Source organism: Esox lucius, chromosome 25, assembly GCF_011004845.1.
Source record: "Esox lucius isolate fEsoLuc1 chromosome 25, fEsoLuc1.pri, whole genome shotgun sequence".
Taxonomy (NCBI): Eukaryota; Metazoa; Chordata; class Actinopteri; order Esociformes; family Esocidae; genus Esox; species Esox lucius.
In genome coordinates this window covers 18,275,062-18,293,299 of record NC_047593.1, presented here as the reverse complement: position 1 = coordinate 18,293,299, position 18,238 = coordinate 18,275,062, and the positions used below count along the sequence as shown (strand labels likewise).

The 18,238-nt window shown below is 45.8% G+C and overlaps 1 protein-coding gene across 2 annotated transcripts; it reads left to right on the top strand.

Moving 5' to 3' along the window:
* The first annotated feature begins 217 nt into the window (after positions 1 to 217).
* naa15b (N-alpha-acetyltransferase 15, NatA auxiliary subunit b) lies at positions 218 to 18,013 on the top strand. 2 transcript variants are annotated; one of them, XR_004575501.1, is made up of 22 exons: positions 218 to 349; positions 490 to 808; positions 5,160 to 5,244; positions 5,440 to 5,544; positions 6,987 to 7,144; positions 7,582 to 7,716; positions 8,569 to 8,722; positions 9,587 to 9,706; positions 10,282 to 10,377; positions 10,566 to 10,672; positions 10,885 to 10,957; positions 11,052 to 11,221; positions 11,350 to 11,502; positions 11,579 to 11,707; positions 11,983 to 12,196; positions 12,364 to 12,557; positions 13,607 to 13,715; positions 13,938 to 14,036; positions 14,748 to 14,891; positions 15,037 to 15,134; positions 15,282 to 15,677; positions 15,805 to 18,013. XR_004575501.1 is itself a non-coding variant. In XM_034291104.1 (21 exons), the coding sequence occupies exons 2-21, from the start codon at positions 755 to 757 to the stop codon at positions 15,477 to 15,479; spliced, it is 2,595 nt and encodes an 864-aa protein (XP_034146995.1). In that variant the 5' UTR covers positions 218 to 349; positions 490 to 754; the 3' UTR covers positions 15,480 to 18,013. The 2 variants fall into 2 exon arrangements, 1 of the variants encoding a protein (XP_034146995.1); XM_034291104.1 differs by having other exon boundaries at positions 15,282 to 18,013.
* Positions 18,014 to 18,238: the final 225 nt, after the last annotated feature.

Genomic DNA, 18,238 nt, shown 5'->3' with positions numbered 1-18,238 from the left:
AAAAGCACTGTAAGTGGCTCTGAATAAGACAGCTAAATTGATTAAATGTTTTTAAAAAAAATATTTTTTCCCCCTCTTTTTGTCTTTTTGACATCCTCTCCTCATCAAGTAACATGGCCTCTTCTCAGTCAGCACAGACCGATGGTTTCCCTCAAAAATTACCGGGTGCAATGGTAAGGTTTCTCTTTTCATTTACGGACGTGGTGCCCTCTGCTGTGTGGTTGTTGAAACTGCACAAAATGTCGGAATGTGAAACAGTTCCGCGTACGGCCGCAGCCTGAATGTCGTCCATTGATGCGCACTTGCTGAAGCTACCTACACATCTGAAACATGAATAATAAATCATACTGTAAGCCTAGGTTTATGCTGTTGCACATCATTAGTTAACAAATCAAACATTTACGGTTGCATGGTTGCCCTAATTAATATATAATATTGTATCTATCTCTTGCCCTTTGAAATGCTCCAAATGTCCTGGTTGGAACACAGACGGCGCAGACAGACCAGACGCCGCACGGGCCTCACTTGACCCGGAGGAGAAGAAGAGAAGCTACACCGCCATTTTGGGTTGTGAAGGGGTTCTACCCTTTCCTTTCTGTCACCACGTGAGAGAGGGGAGCCCGATAACGGAGCAATCAAGCGGGCAGTGACTCGGAGAGAACACGGGGGGAGAGAATCCGGCGACACCTTTTGCACGTTTGCCGTTTACTTATGTGCTAAATACGGGAGGGAAATTGAAATTGCAGCCGCTACAATGCCGACAATAACACTACCACCGAAAGAAAACGCACTCTTCAAGAGAATTTTGGTGAGTTCACGACTGGTTTTTGCAACTGTATACATTTTTAAAGATCCACCGTCACCACCATGTTGCTTGACTGGTGCTCCGTCCATCCATCGGCACCAAACATAAGTACCGTATTTGCAATCGGTCTCGTCTGTTTAGCATCTCGGCTAACCAGCTACCTATACTATCCAGATGCTGTCATCGATTGAATGAGGCCCTAGCTGAAACGAGCACTGTCAGGCAGACCTTTGTTGTGGTACTTTTCATGTGTACTGTGCATTTGTGTTGGCCTGCTGCACGGTCGGTAAACATTGTGTGTTGTCAGCTTTCTCCATTGCATTGGTAGTTAGCCATTGGCATTGTAGCCTGCTATCGAACTTTCAGAAATTCAAGCCCTAACAAACATCTCGATAGTACCATGAAATACAACCGAAGACCCGGTTCTTCGCTCAACTGTTTGGTAAAGTTAACGTTAGCCTGCCGTTTGTATTTCGATTTGCTTTTTGCATTTGGAAGACAAGTGGAGTTTATTGGGTAAATAGTTGGCTAACACGCGTTAGATACAGCTTACTTGCTAACTTAGATCACGATGGGCAGTAATCTAACATTAATTAAAACCTCAACTGTCAAATTCCAATTGTCCCAAGGTGTACTATAGTTAGTAACCATGTCTTAACGTTGGCTAGCAACACTATATAGCTAGCAAGATACATATGTACGTTAACTACTTTGATATGTTTAACCTAGCTATACGTATCGCCCCAATAATAATGCACATCATGGGCTTTCTATACAATGAAGCATCCCGTTAGCCTGTGTCATCAATTCTACCTAGCTGGCTGTATGGACTACTTGCTTTTCTGGGGAGTGGCTAATGTTAACTAACTACGTTCGAAGCTGTGATAAAAAAATAAAATAAAAAGTTGTGTAAATCAGTCAGGGTTATATCTATTTTGTCTTTTATGTGTTGTTTTAACGTTGTTGAAGAAGGACCTTTGTAAATGTAGCCAGCGTTAGCTGGCCTGACCGAGAAAACGTTAACTCGCTCCTGGGCATATTTAAAGTCAGATTGGTTTTGTATGTGAAACATACTGCCTTCGTCGTGTAGCTTTAATGATTATAGTTTATCGTGCTTGAACATAGTGGCATCAGTCACACTACTTCTATCGTAATTGGAATTATTGCAGTAACCACAGTAACTTTCACTAACTTTATTGCTATCCTGGGAACGACAGGTTATGTTACATTTCCCGGGTGTTTTCCTGGCTTTGCCGGAATCTTTGTTTCCACACACACCACCGGCTAAAGTTGCTCAGGCGCCCATTGTGGACGTGACTGGCCGCTGGCACGGTCACCTAACAATTGCTAAGAGGGCCCAGGTACTGAGTAGAGTACGAGTAAAACACCTGATTTATCTGTTTCAAAGTTTTGTTGAGCAGCGGATTAGATAAGATTGAAGGGATGAAAGAGAACACTAGGAAGGTATGATGGGCGTGTCTCAGTTCCATCAAAGCACTCTCTGTAGTGTTATTTTGGGAGTAGGACTGGCTGCGCTAGGTTTTGAAGACGTAAGGTTGATGTTACCTTTTTGTGTACTTTGAAGATGTAAGATACAGACATTTGTATTCAAAAAGCTGTTATGATCCAAGTAATAGACAAAACACCATATTAAGGCAAAATAATCGATTCAAACCGCTGCCATCAGCTGATGATTGTGTTACTAACATCGGAGGTACCAGGGAATTGTGGGATCCCAATGTCTTGAACCATTTGAATCATCGGAATCTGCTTCACTTTGTGCTTACTATGCTTCTGATACTACTGTTAGTAACACTACTAATACTCTCACCAATAATACTTAGATTGTTACTGTCACTAGTAATAGTGTTACTACCTCTACTGTTTCTAATATTACTAATAACATTAGTACTCCTACTGTTCATTTCTAACAATTTGTGCCATTTGTTCTAATATTTTAAGCTTCTTTGTGGCCTCTTAAATTTGACTAAATCATTGGTAACCTTTTTTTTTCTGTACCGCTTTCCACCATGGTCCAATCTGGTCATATGTACTCTTGGCTGATTTGTTTTCCTTTGTGACGTTTTGTTTGTGCATTGTGCTTTGTTATGGCTCTTGTATGGTTTGCTTTGCCTTGCTGGTTCGGTTGGTTGGTGTTTGTGCTGGGTTTACTGTTCTATGTTTTCCTCTACCTGTTTATTTTAGTATTTTCCTTTCATACCCCCATTATTCCCTTGTGTCTCTTTCTTCAAGAGGATGTCTTCCTCTTGCCAGGCTGTGGTAATTTGTTCTTAGCTGACATGCCTGGTTAAATAAATAAGAATGTTACTAACACTAATAATGCAGTTACTACAGCTGCTGTTAGTAACACTACTTATACTGTCACTACCAACTCTACTACAGTCACTACCACTACTACTGTCGCTACTACAGGTACTACCAATACTACTACTGCCGCTACTAAATTTACTACCACAACCTAAAGCTCGTTGCTGCTAAAATGGGAAGCACCACCACAGAAAAACAGAATACTTTTATGAAATGAAAGTGTTTTTCCCAAGCTGAGCGCTGTATCAGACAGAGAAACGTGTCTGTGCACGAACACGTTTGTGTTGAACTGTCAGTAAGTGGATGTGACATTAATATATAGAAAGTAGACTTCCCATTGTCTGAGCGACAGCCAAAGGTAAGAAGCGAGCTAGTTAACTGTCACAACTCGATAGCTACAATGGATTAGCGTCATGTTGGTCGCCAGCAACAATAAGACTTTTGGTTTTCATATTGTTTCTTCCAAAATAAGTCTGTGGTGTGTCTATATTGTGTACATTTTCAAAGGAAAAACTTTGAAAATATAAACGAACACACCTGAATGGTTATAGCTTAGGTTCTCTAAATTACTTCATATTTGAATGTCACTTTTGTTCATTTGCATGTGCTCATTAGCTTTGGAGAGGGATTGTGTTATAATTCCAACAACACTATATTTTCCATCCCCTCACTGTAATGTACAAGTATTATTTCATTTCACTTGGTCATCTCAAAACAACCTGTTACCTCTTATACTTTTTGTGCAAAAACTTTTCAGTGCCGAAGTTAATGTATTGTATGAAATACTCCGGAGTTTGTGACGTTACAAATATAATGTGAAATCATGGGGCGCTCTGCTACATCCAGCAAAACTATGTTTTCTACACCCTCTATAACCCTCAATGCAACACCCTAAACTGTACAAGGAATTCATATTGCCTCATTAGTTAGTAGCTAGTGGCTTTTTTTCCTTAACAAATAATGTTAAGGAAATAATGTTGACAAGCAAGAGAGACTGGTGTACAGGGAGGACCTTTTAGCATTTCACACATCAAGCTTTTTGTGTCGTTGATGCCGCAACGACACAACCCCACCCCCAGCACACTGTTGGGAAAATAAGTAGGGGAAGCACTGCCATTAGAGATATTAGTGTTATCTAAAAATAGTGTGTGAACCGTGTTGTCACCATTTGTGATATTAGCAGCAGACAGCCCCATACCATCTGTCTGCCCCTCCACCTCCCTGTGTTCTCCCTCGTCCTCTGTCCTCCCGGCTCCTCTGCCACCTCCTCTGTCTGTCTTTACCTCCTCTCCTCCATGGTCCCTTCACCTCCCTTGTAAGCATATGAACTTGGAAGAATGTCCGTTAACTGAGGTGATTGTGCAACACAGCGTGCTGCTAAATATAGCCTGCATTTTGAAGGAAAGCTGTGGTAATTTAAGTGTTTGGAACTCTGACACACACTCACATGTACGCAGTGGTAATTTGGAATTGTTTGATAGCCTGACTCCCACCTCTATCTCTCTCACACACACACACACACACACACACACAGGCGCACAGTGCTAATTTTGCACAGTTTGTTCTATGTCTTGGTGCCATGTGGGCTGTTGTCAGAGATTACCAGTAGCTGTGTTCAGAGGGAATGGTCTTTGCCTGTAGTTCAGGGCCAGTTTATAATCGTGCTGTTTTCATCTGTTTGGAGATGATGAGACGGCTTTTCTGAGGAAAATGACGGTAGGTTACATAAAGAGTGAGCTTTTCCGCCCATAACAGGTCTTTATTTTACACAGTTGTCCCTGACACTCTACATAAAAACAATAAATCTGTCAGTCATTCAGCAGGCACTATCCAAAGCAATATCGGCAGTTAGTTTGGTGCCGCTCTGACGTTTTTTACCCTTCCACTTTGCTTTGATGTATGAACTGGTGACCTAGGGTTTACTTCCCCCATGTTCCATATCAGCTCGGCTACTTGCTCTATGGGCTTCCGGTCGCTCACTGAAACCATAACGCTCTGGTCTTTCGCCTCTCTCTTTTTGCCCCAGCGATGTTACGAGCACAAGCAGTACAGAAACGGACTGAAGTTCTGCAAGCAGATTCTGTCCAACCCCAAGTTCTCAGAACATGGAGGTAAGGATGGAGGGATGACGGGAGCGAGCCGGAGAGGGTTGGGATGAGCGTGGGATGAGGGCACCTCTTAATGTGTAATTGATTGAGACAGGAGACACCTTTTATTGATTAACCTCGTTTTTCTCTCTCCCGATCTCCCTCTCCTCCCCTCTGTACCCCTCATCCCTCCCTCTCTTTCTCATGTCCTGCAACCAGAGACCCTAGCAATGAAGGGTTTAACCCTGAACTGTCTGGGGAAGAAAGAGGATGCCTATGACCTGGTTAGGCGAGGCCTCCGTAACGACCTGAAGAGTCATGTCTGTATCCTGTAAATGTGAATCACAGCAAATTTAGGAAAGGTGTCAAAACCTCCCTGAGTTAATGATTGATTATCTAAACCTCTCTGACTTGGGTGTCTGTCTAAACCTCTCACTTAGCGCTTGGGTGTCTGTCTAAACCTCTGACTTGGTGCTTGACTGTCTGTGTCTTACCCTCTCTGACTTAGTGCTTGATTGTCTCTAATCCTCTCTGGCCTAGTGCTTGATTGTCTCTAATCCTCTCTGGCCTAGTGCTTGTCTGTCTGTGTCTAAACCTCCCCCACTGTCCCCACTAGATGCTGTGTATCACTTCAAGGCCTGTACTGCAGCCAACTTCAGTTGTCTATACTGAGGTCATTCTCCATGTTGACTACAACCTTGTTTGTAGTCATATGTAGACATTTGCATGTCCCGAATCCGGATCCTCACTGTGCATTGCAAACCAATTTATAAAAATCAACAACATTTTGTCTCATTTCCTTAATCTGACCTTCCCCATGTTAATAAATGTCTATGGGAGTTTGGCATGGGTTTCACCTCATATTTATACCCCAATGAAACAGGAAGTTGTGGTAAACTTTTTTTGAACAATTTCACTTAAAATGTGATTTTCTTCTTGTAGTTTGGTTGTAAAACCTAGTGGATTAACAACAATGACCAATGTGCCAATAATTGTGGAGGGCACTGTTCATGTAAGGCCATGCAAGAAAAGATAATGCCACTGATGAATGTGTTTATTAAGCCCAGTCCTGGAAAATGTGTCCTTCATCGTTTTTTAAATAATTTTGTTGGCCAATTGCCGGCTTGCTCAAACCTTGACATGCAAACAGACGTGGGACATTGAGTAGCAGAGCTTTTGTCTTTCTGAAAGGAGTCTGTGACATAATCGCAGATGCATGACTGAAATCTGTACTGACATTTCCAGCAGATATGGCTCTGCCCTGATGAGTTATTTCTGGCTTGACACTGCTTCAGGTCCAACACACACAATAGTTAGGTCTGTTCAGTTTAGGTTAGATTTTTAACAATATATATATTATTATTTTTATATACCTTTACTGCACTTATTATCGCCTAACCATCATTTAATCTGAATCCTTTAAAAATACATTTCGGAATGTATTTATTCAGATCACAGTTAAAATATTTTTAAGTGGTATATATTTTTATATATTTAATTGCTTTATTATTTAATTTCATCTCAAAACAACCTCTTACCTGGCTATGCAATGTCACAGTAGTATAGCCAAGACTTTAAACCCCGCCCGTTGGACTCTACAGACAGGCCTGAACCTATGCCCAAGTAGTGTTGGAATCAAAAGAAAGCATGTCAGATACTCTGGTTCTTATGGAATTATAATTAATATATATATATATATATATTGCATGATGTATAGATAGTGTGTCCATGTCTGCGTGTGTGTTCTTTAACCCTTTTCCTCCCAGGCTGGCACGTGTATGGTCTTCTGCAGAGGTCTGACAAGAAGTACGACGAGGCCATTAAGTGTTACAGGAATGCCCTGAAGTGGGACAAGGACAACCTCCAGATCCTCAGAGACCTGTCACTGCTACAGATCCAGATGAGAGACCTGGAGGGATACAGGGTGAGGAGTGGGGAGGCGGGGGGAGCCCGAGGAGAGCCCTGTCACCACTGCACATATAGACCAGGGGGTGGTGGAGGGGGGAGGTGTGTAGATCTGTTCATGCAGTGCCGCCATTGAGCTTCCATACGGACAGAAGAGACATCAACTTCAGGTCCTAGTTCAAAATGTGCTTGTGGTCCGCGGCTGTAACTAGCCGAGGGGCTAGCAGTAAAGAGCCTGGCAGAAATGGGCACAGTGACAGAAACGATCTCCTGAATCCACTTCTGCCAACCAATTCTCTCACTCTCTTCTTCTCGCAGGTTACTTCATGGAAAGTAGAACATCTATTTTCTTAAGCGGAGAAATGCTAGGCTAAATACTAAACTTCTCTAGTGTTACTATGGTAGTCAGTGTGCCTATGCTAATCTAACCGCTAACTTGTCATGATCCCCCTCCAGGAGACCCGGTACCAGCTCCTTCAGCTGAGGCCAGCACAGAGGGCGTCGTGGATTGGCTACGCTGTCGCATATCACCTCCTGGAGGACTACGAGATGGCCGCCAAAATAGTTGAGGAGTTCAGGAAAACGCTACAGGTACGTGGGTTGATATATTTTTTTTAATCCCAATAATGAAACCGGATACTGTACTTCACCGTAGTTCAAAAGTAAAAAACTGCGGCCAGACAGTATTTGATTGTATGGTCATTGTTTCTATTGGATCGCTGCAGAGGTCAGGAAGTCACTGTGTTCATTTCGAGGCAGACTGGGCTTCAAGCAGCTTCATAAGCACAGTCTGCCTCGGTGTCAGGCGCCATTCTGGGTGTAAATGAGTGTCGACACATCCAGGTCCAGTAGGGCGTGTCAGTCCAGGTCCAGTAGGGTGGGTCAGTGTGGGCTGGCGGCCCCCTCCTCCAGAGTTGCTTCTGGGACCCAGCACCAACAATGAGCCCCTCCTGATAAGGCCAGCCTGCTTCCTGCCTTTGTCCCAGCATGCATTTCTGCTTAGGTGTTGCCTCTTGTGTAGTTTAATCATGATGAAGTTGTAAAGTCTGTTGACCGTTTCCAGACAAGCTGAAATATGACCGCTGTGAGTAGCTGTTGTACCACAGCCACTGACTCTACATAATCCTGCGATTACACTACTTAGCCTTGCTATTACACTACGTAGCCTTGCTATTACACTACGTAGCCTTGCTATTACACTACGTAGCCTTGCTATTACACTACGTAGCCTTGCTATTACACTACGTAGCCTTGCTATTACACTACGTAGCCTTGCTATTACACTACGTAGCCTTGCTATTACACTACGTAGCCTTGCTATTACACTACGTAGCCTTGCTATTACACTACGTAGCCTTGCTATTACACTACGTAGCCTTGCTATTACACTATGTAGCCCTGCTGGAACACTACATAACACTGCTGTAACTGGTTGTGTTTCAGACGTCTCCAGACAAGGTGGATTATGAGTACAGTGAATTGCTGCTGTACCAGAACCAGGTCCTGAGGGAGGCCGGCCTCTACAGAGAGGCTCTGGAGCACCTGACTACCTACCAGAAACATATCTGTGACAAACTGGCCGTCGAGGAGACACGAGGTGGGTTGGTGTGTGTCTACATCCATCGGAGTTCCACACACATAAACACACACACACCCTTGATTTCTGTACTTGGATCCACAAAGAAACGTAAACAGAAACTTAGGAGGCCCTACAACTATCGGTCGCCAAACTATCAGTCTCTCTGTCTGTCGGTCTCTCTCGGTCTCTGTCTGTCGGTCTCTCTCGGTCTCTGTCTGTCGGTCTCTCTCGGTCTCTGTCTGTCGGTCTCTCTCGGCCTCTGTCTGTCGGTCTCTCTCGGCCTCTGTCTGTCGGTCTCTCTCGGCCTCTGTCTGTCGGTCTCTCTCGGCCTCTGTCTGTCGGTCTCTCTCGGCCTCTGTCTGTCGGTCTCTCTCGGCCTCTGTCTGTCGGTCTCTCTCGGCCTCTGTCTGTCGGTCTCTCTCGGCCTCTGTCTGTCGGTCTCTCTCGGCCTCTGTCTGTCGGTCTCTCTCGGCCTCTGTCTGTCGGTCTCTCTCGGCCTCTGTCTGTCGGTCTCTCTCGGCCTCTGTCTGTCGGTCTCTCTCGGCCTCTGTCTGTCGGTCTCTCTCGGCCTCTGTCTGTCGGTCTCTCTCGGCCTCTGTCTGTCGGTCTCTGTCTGTCGGTCTCTCTCGGCCTCTGTCTGTCGGTCTCTGTCTGTCGGTCTCTCTCGGTCTCTGTCTGTCGGTCTCTCTCGGTCTCTGTCTTGTCGGTCTCTCTCGGTCTCTGTCTTGTCGGTCTCTCTCGGTCTCTGTCTTGTCGGTCTCTCTCGGTCTCTGTCTTGTCGGTCTCTGTCGGTCTCTGTCAGCCTGTTTCTTACCTAACCCTGCTTCCAGTCAACCTCCCCACCCCTGCCAGCTGTTCTGAGAGTGTGTGTTGTCCCTGCAGGAGAGCTTCTTCTGAAGCTGGATCGTTTGGAAGATGCTACAGAGGTCTACCGCCGTCTGCAGGAGAGAAACCCGGAGAACTGGTCCTATTACCAAGGCCTGGAGAAGGCACTGAAACCTGGTGCGCTGAGTCATTCAGATGAAACAAATCATTGAAGGCCTGAAGAAGGCCCTGAAACCTGGCGCACTGAATCATTCAAATGAAACAAATCAAATGACAAATGACACTTTGGGCCCAATTTGGACATTTTCACTTAGGGGTGTACTCACTTTTGTTGACAGCGGTTTAGACATTAATGGCTGTGTGTTGAGTTATTTTGAGGGGACAGCAAATGTACACTGTTATACAAGCTGTACACTCACTACTTTACATTGTTGCAAAGTGTCATTTCTTCAGTGTTGTCACATGAAAAGATATATTCAAATATGTACAAAAATGTGAGGGGTGTACTCACTTTTGTGAGATACTGTATATATATATAGAGAGAGATATAGAGATATCTAAATAGATATCTATCTATCTCTATCTATATATCTCTTAATTCCACAACCTGCACAAGATTATAAAGATAAACATACTGTAATACTCTAATTATGCTGTCTCCGTTTTTAGTCTCATACATGCAGAGATATTTGTGGTTGAAATGCTGTTCACAGTTTTGCTGATAGCGATTCTTCTTGTGTTGCGTTTTCTAGGCAGCGTAGAGGAGCGACAGAAGATCTACGAGGAAGCGTGGGTGAAGTACCCCAAAGGACTGGTGCCCAGACGACTACCACTGACCTTCCTCTCTGGTACAGACACACCCCAATTTAGAAATGCCTTCATGTCAGTAGATCCCCCCCCCCCCCACACACACACACACATTTTTTTTATCCAATCTTATTTAGAAGTTTGACGGCTGAAATTGGTAGCTTTTTTTAGTTTTTCAGATTGTCTGCGTTATGGTGATCTGAATGTCAGTTTCACCTTTCATGTCTAGGTGAGAAGTTCAGAGAATGTCTGGACCGGTATCTGAGGATGAACTTCAGTAAAGGGTGTCCGCCCACGTTTACTACTCTGAAGTCACTGTACCACGACAAAGACAAGGTGAGGACAACTGGGTCTGTTACTGCCAGCACAGCCTTAGGAGATCAAACCTCCATTGACCTGGTCCAAAAGGCTAGTGCCAACAAAGCAAAATGTTCTGGAATGGAAAACTACAACTTGTTTCCAATTGGACAAGCATTGTCAGTACAACCAAGATACAAATGAATTTATCACGCGGCATGTGTCTTATCTATTTCTTTGGGTTATTGCAGGTATCAATAATTGAAGAGTTGGTAGTAGGCTATGAAACATCTTTAAACAGCTGCAGAATGTTTAATCAGAATGGTAAGAATTCTACTTCAGCCCATTATTGAGTGGAATATTTTCATTTTAAGCATATTTCTAAGTTCTGATTCTGATATTATTGGTTATTCCAAAGATGATGGTAAAGAGGAGCCTCCCACCACATTGCTTTGGGTGCAGTACTTCCTGGCGCAGCATTATAATATGATTGGCCAGCAGACCCTGGCCCTGGAGTACATCAACACAGCCATCGAGAGCACGCCCACACTTATCGAGCTGTTCCTCATCAAGGCCAAGATATACAAAGTAAGACGTTGTCTGGAGTTGTTTCTTACATTCTAAAACCTTTAAGTTTTAGAAGCTTTCTACCATTCTAGAACCTTTTCAACATTCTACATTCCTATTGCCCATTCTGTCACCCCACCCCCTCCCAGCATGCAGGCAACATAAAGGAGGCTGCTCAGTGGATGGACGAGGCACAGGCTTTAGACACGGCCGACCGATTCATCAACTCTAAATGTGCCAAGTACATGCTGAAGGCCGGCCTGGTCAAAGAGGCGGAGGAGATGTGCTCCAAGTTCACGCGGGTCAGTGAGAGAAGGAGCTTTGTGATTTCTGGAGTTTGGCGTCTGTGTCTTCAAGGTCCGTCTCTCTGATCACCAGGAGGGTGCCTCTGCGGTTGAGAACCTGAACGAGATGCAGTGCATGTGGTTCCAGACGGAATGCGCCCTGGCCTACAAGTCCATGAACAAGTACGGAGATGCGCTCAAGAAGTGTCACGAGATCGAGAGGGTGAGTACAGTGTCACGGAGACACTAAACCTGATGACTGCAGGAAGGGTCATCCAACCCTTGTCTTTGTTCTGTCTAAGAAGTTTGTGGACATTGGTGTTAAAATGGAAATGTTTGTTTTTCGTACCTAATACCTCATAGATCGGTTAAGATACAGGCCGTGTTAAAGGCTAATTACGGTGAACAGCGCCAGCAGATTGACTGTCTCCATACCCACCTGAGTCAGCGGATCACCCCCCTGTGCCCCCCCCCCTCCACCCCCCCGTGTCCCTCTAGCATTTCGTGGAGATCACGGACGACCAGTTCGACTTCCACACGTACTGCATGAGGAAGATGACACTGAGGTCATACGTGGACCTGCTGAAGCTGGAGGATGTGCTCCGGATGCACCCCTTCTACAGCAAGGCCGCCCAGACCGCCATCTCCATATACCTGGCCCTGCACGACAACCCCCTCACCGACCACAACAAGGAGCTGCAGGCCGAGTCGGGTGGGTGTGTCCGCTTGGGCGGGTGGGTGTGTCCGCTTGGGCGGGTGGGTGTGTCCGCTTGGGCGGGTGGGTGTGTCCGCTCGGACGGGTGGGTGTTACTGAAAGATTTAATTGGAGTTTCTAATGGGCACCCATTCACAACAAAATCTAAACTACCTCTCCTGTAGCCAACCTGTCGGACAAAGAGCTGAAGAAGTTGAGGAACAAACAGAGGCGAGCCCAGAAGAAGGCCCAGCTGGAGGAGGAGAAGAAGAACGCTGAGAAGGAGAAGCAGCTGAAGAACCAGAAGAAGAAGAAGGAGGACGACGACGAGGAGATGGGAGGACCCAAGGAGGAGCTCATACCGGACAAACTGGCCAAGGTAGCAGCACGAACGCTGGTCACTTTTCAGAGATATTTACCGCTTACATCAAACCACAAACCAGCCGCGCCTCCCTTAACCTCACATCACAGCCAGCCGCGCCTCCCCTTAACCTCACATCACAGCCAGCCGCGCCTCCCCTTAACCTAACATCTCAGCCAGCCGCGCCTCCCCTTAACCTCACATCTCAGCCAGCCGCGCCTCCCCTTAACCTCACATCTCAGCCAGCCGCGCCTCCCCTTAACCTCACATCTCAGCCAGCCGCGCCTCCCCTTAACCTCACATCTCAGCCAGCCGCGCCTCCCCTTAACCTCACATCTCAGCCAGCCGCGCCTCCCCTTAACCTCACATCTCAGCCAGCCGCGCCTCCCCTTAACCTCACATGTCAGCCAGCCGCGCCTCCCCTTAACCTCACATCTCAGCCAGCCGCGCCTCCCCTTAACCTCACATGTCAGCCAGCCGCGCCTCCCCTTAACCTCACATCTCAGCCAGCCGCGCCTCCCCTTAACCTCACAACTCACCCAGCCGCGCCTCCCCTTAACCTCACATCTCAGCCAGCTGCGCCTCCCTTAACCATTCCACCCAGGGCTCCTTTTGTCCCTGTGATGGTAATTCCATCGATCGACACTCTTAAAGGAGTAAGAAACAGAGATTTTAATTATTTTAATTATTATATTATTATTTGCAAATAAGAGAGTCAAGCGCTTACAAACAATCGTCCGAGGAGTCTCTGACACGATACAGGTCATTCAACAATGTATATTACATAGAAAAGGGGTGTGTTAAGTTTTTGCCCATCTGTCTTGTGTCAGGTTTTACCCAAAGGGCGGGCTGTCCCCCAACCTTATCCTTCCTGCCATAATGTTCACTGTTCTGTTTACCTAAAGGGGCCAACTGACCTTAAATGCACCTTAGTTCAAAATGTCAATAACATCCCCTAAAAGCATAGGACAGAGGAGAACCCATTGCCTATGTTACAGGCACAATTAGGGTTGATGACTCCCTATCTCGGGCCTGGTGCTCATGTTGTCTTCTCTGGATCCGATCAGGTAGAAAACCCACTGGAGGAGGCAGTCAAGTTCCTGACCCCACTGAAAAACCTGGTCAAGGATAAGATAGAGACACACTTACTGGCCTTCGAGATCTACCTCAGGAAAGGTAGGACACACACACACACACACACACACACACACACACACAGATGCGGACCACCTCTTTAAACAGTGTCTTTCATGTTTGAATGTTAAACCCAGTCTGTCTTTTCAGTTGATTTGGGATCCATTTGTTATAAGATTATCCCTCTCCCAGTCTGATTTTATTTCTCTGATTCCAGTCTGAATAGTTTGATTGACTCTCCCGGTCTCTCTCCCTCTCAAATAGAGAAGTACCTGTTGATGCTTCAGTCAGTGAAGAGAGCGCTGGCCATAGATCCAGACCATCCCTGGCTACATCAGTGTTTAGTACGCTTCTTTAAAGGAGGTATGTAATAGCCAGTGTGGCTCTGTGCAGCCAAGCAGACCAGTTTGTACGTGGGTTCAGTTCACTGCGATGTTTGCCGTGTTGCAGAAGGCTTTGTACTAAATGTCACGTTTCCCCAAAACGCTCTTGAAAGGACTTTGAGGTAAGCAGGAAGTGTGGGGGGGGGGGGGGGGGGGGGGGATCGAACTAAATTGTGGTTTTCCTAGACCCCAATGGAAACTTAAAAAGGAGTAGGGCATTGGAGGATTTCGTCAGATTGGAAATGTATGTAATCGTCTTTTTCCTGAAGTAAAGATTAATTATGTGATTTTTGGAACTGGTTGCCTGAGTGGTGCTGTGGTAATGTGTTGGTTGATGTCCCATGACATCATAACCACTCACTTTCAAACGTTGTATTTTATGGCTGACCGAGGGATGATTGTAATTCCACATATTGATTCTGCACATCTAATGAGCATATTATACATCCAGCCCAACATGGAAGATTGGAAAAAGACTGCATCGTCGAGGAACAATCTACCCTTCTTTTCTATTTCTTTACTAAATCAACTGTTCACTGCGGTGGAAATAGGATTTGAGTACCACTTAATATAATGCCATGTCTTGAGGAATATGAAAGACATTCACTGTGTCGTCCTCTCCTCGCCCCGTCTCCTCGCCCCGTCTCCTCGCCCCGTCTCCTCGCCCCGTCTCCACGCCCCGTCTCCCTAGTCTCCGAGGGTAGCGACCTGGCAGACCCCGTGCGGACCGTCCTGAAGCAGGAGATCTCCCGTCTCTTCGGAGACAGCAACGCTGGCAGCTACAACCAGGCCTTCCTCACCAGGCACTCCGACTCCATACCTCATCGAGTGGCAGGTGGGAGGGGCGACACACACACACACCCTCAAACTCTTCCTCGTCTGTCATACCCCGCTTTGCACTGACCGTCACCCGTGAGACTTTGCCCTTCATCACTCGGTTGTTCGTTACCCCCCCCCCCCCCCCCCCCCATCTCTTCCAGTGGCCAAAATGATGATGCACCTGGATTCCACAACGGAGGCCAGAGCTGTGGAGCTCGCCACTGCCCTAGACGAATCACTGAGCAACCGGAGTATAGCGGTACGAGTGTGTGTGTTTTGTGTTTTGAACAAATCCCTTCGGCATGTGTTTGTGGAGTGATCCCTCCTATTGGCTGTGTAATTATACGCATCGAAATGGCGTTATAGTAGACGTATTGATTACATGTTCGACCCGTCTATTCCTCAGATCTGCACCGAGGTGCTGGACGCGCTTCGGAACGGAGGATTGGGCGAGTCGAAGGAGCGGGCGGAGTCCTATCGCGCCCAGTGTCACAAGCTCTTCCCATACACTTTAGCCTTCATGCCAGCAGGGTACGAGGAGAACACCAAGATGATCAACGGTGACATCTCCACGGAGACGGAGGAGCTGGCCAACGATATGTGAGCCGCGCTGTGATTGGTGGAGAAACGGAACGGGCATTGAAGCCTCGGTAGACACCCAGCTGGCCGTACGCCATTTTGAATCCACAACAGAAACAAAGTGGATGAGGAGGAGGGTTTGCGGTTTCCACCTGGCTTGGGTTCCGGCCCCAACTCGCCTCTCTCGCTCTCTCTCTCTTGTGAAGTGGCGAACTTGGACTGTGTGAGTTTTGTTTTCGAGAGAATGAAATGTGGACGTCGAGGAGGAGGAGGAGGAGGAGGAGGGGGGGGGGGGGGGAACAGGAAGAACAATGAAGTTACCATTTTACTTTTTTTTTTTTTTGTTGCAGACTACAATTCTTATGGAAAGTGCATCGTCAACTGTTATCAAGGTGTTCATTAACAACAAGAAGGACTGAAAGTGGAGACTGTTTCTGTGGTGACCATGTCAGACCATGCAGGGGCTGTGTCCCAAGTGGAATGCTATCGCCTATTTAGTGCCCTTCTTCCCATGGGGCACTCCATAAGCCCTGATCTTAAAGAAGCGCACCACTTGGGGAACAGGGTGTGTTTCTGAGAGGTTTGTTTCCAGGCTGCTGTGACGACACGCTGCGTGACTGACGCTCCCTGATCCATGGTCTGCCATGCTTTGGAAACTCCATTAGACGTTCTAGAGAATGCACAAAGTATGTCCGATGGGGTCAGCGATGGTTTTTAGTGTTCGGTTCGGGGCGCATGGTGGCACAGGATCAGAAGATCACTCTACAGAACCTAGGGTTCCATTTGGGTCACAGGCTTTTGAAGATGGCGTGTTGCTTTCCCGGGCCATGGATTCGGGATGAGGTGGCGTTTCTGTGACCTTGCTGGTTGAGTCCTGAATGTTAGTGTGGTAAGATGATCTGGGACCTCGGCTAAAGGGCAACTGGGACCTGGGCGTTGCTTTGTGCTGTTTGAGCAAACCTGTTTGGTGAGAGACGAAGAGCAGTGTGTGTGAATCGGTAGTTGTCTAGTTTGATCAGCCCCTCCCACATTGTCGCCCCAGCTCCTCCTACAATGTCACCCCAGCTCCTCCCACATTGTCAACCCTGTCCCTTTCATACTTCAGATGTCAAATGATTGAATAGGCATAAGCAGTCATTTCACTTGGGGCCGGTTTCACAGAAATAAATGACACCTAGTCGTGGAATTTTTTTATTGGGCCAGTTTCACAGACATGGATTAAGCCAAGTCTAGGACAAAAAAAACAAGCTCAATGGAGATTTCTATTCTTTTTTCTAGTCCTTGACTAGGCTTAATCCGGGTCTGCGAAAATGCCCCGTTGAGTCTGATTTTTAGTCCAGGACTAAGCTTAATCTGTGACTGGAAAACAATGGGTTAGTATAGTGTATTAAGCTACTACCACAGTGCTTATATATATATATATATATATATATATATATACCTCTTCAAATCTTTTAGATATATATGAAAGGCTAGGGGCCACAGATGGAAGCCATATCCCTATATATTTCCTATGATGACATCTGTGAGTACACTGGCAGGTCCATTGAGGCAATATGCATTTTGAAGTAGTCAAAAGTCCATTTCCTCCTTCACCATCGGTTGATCCCTTACCATGACCAAAATGGATTCCATTAGCAAATGTTGGAAGTCCCACCCAGTTGACTACTTCAAAATGTTGGTATAGAGATGTCCATGCTAAAAGGGCATGTTGGCCAGAGGAGGCCTCTAGCATTCCCCATGCAGGTGGCCAACAAATTATTCATACAGTATGTCAGCTTTCTCCATGAAAAAGGCCATAGAGAAGGTTAGAGGTCTGTAGTGGCCATTAGGACTTTTGAGTATGGACATCATTAAAGGAAAACTTTTTTAATGTCCAATGGGTGGGACTTCCAGCTTCATAACCTGAACCCTCCAGATGTTTTTGGTGGCACTGACCAGGCTGGCCCACGGTTTTAAGGTTTGTAAGTGTCAAAAGTTTACCAGGGGTGTATTTATCGGCCAAACAAACATTTCGTCAAGCAGTTTCTAATGGGCAACATTGCCTGGGTCCCCTCCCTGTTCATTAAGAGGTAACAGAATGGGTGGAAACACCATTTGACTAAACATTTGACACTGATACGTTTTGTTTGTCAGAATGAACTTCACACTGAAATGCAGTATGAGTGGCAAATGTTTTTGGTTTGCTTTTCTTTCCTTTTCTTCGTTTGTTTCTCCCCCCTGCTTTTTCCTCCCTCTCGAGGAATCAACGTGAAAGCTGAGATTGCTCCGTATGATCGAGTATCTCTGGACTTTTGTATTTAAAACACACGCACAGAAAACTAAGATTACATTTTCGGTTTCCGTGTATTTTGGTTCCTCTGTGTTGGTCAGGCCATGTCCTGGCCAGGACTCACTAATTCAAACTTCCTAATGGTAATCAATAAAAAGTCTTCCCTCTTGCTCAAGATCTTTTTTCCTTTTAGTTTCTCATCTGTGAAATAACCAATAATATTGTCCACACATCCATACTGTGTATATAATGCAATAAAGTCTTTTTTTATTAGTCCTCATCTGTGACCCCTTGTTATGCCTTGTTTATGGCAGGATTGGCTGGGTTTACCCAATTGGAAAACCATTAAGTAGGCATTTGATCTGTCGTCATATGGACATGTTTACACGATAAGCCCGATGCAGATTTTTTTGTTTCACCAGTTGGTGTCACCAAATGGGATAAGCGATATAAAAAATATATATATATATGTGAAAATATGACTTGTCAAAGACTCATCAGTGGGGGCGAGA

What these genes read in the sequence shown, in the direction of transcription:
- naa15b (XM_034291104.1), top strand. Translation starts at nt 755, where the DNA reads ATGCCGACAATAACACTACCACCGAAAGAAAACGCACTCTTCAAGAGA. An exon ending in AGTTCAGGAAAACGCTACAG is followed by an intron (nt 7,717 to 8,568) that starts GTACGTGGGTTG and finishes GTTGTGTTTCAG; the next exon opens with ACGTCTCCAGACAAGGTGGA. An exon ending in AGTGTCACGAGATCGAGAGG is followed by an intron (nt 11,708 to 11,982) that starts GTGAGTACAGTG and finishes GTGTCCCTCTAG; the next exon opens with CATTTCGTGGAGATCACGGA.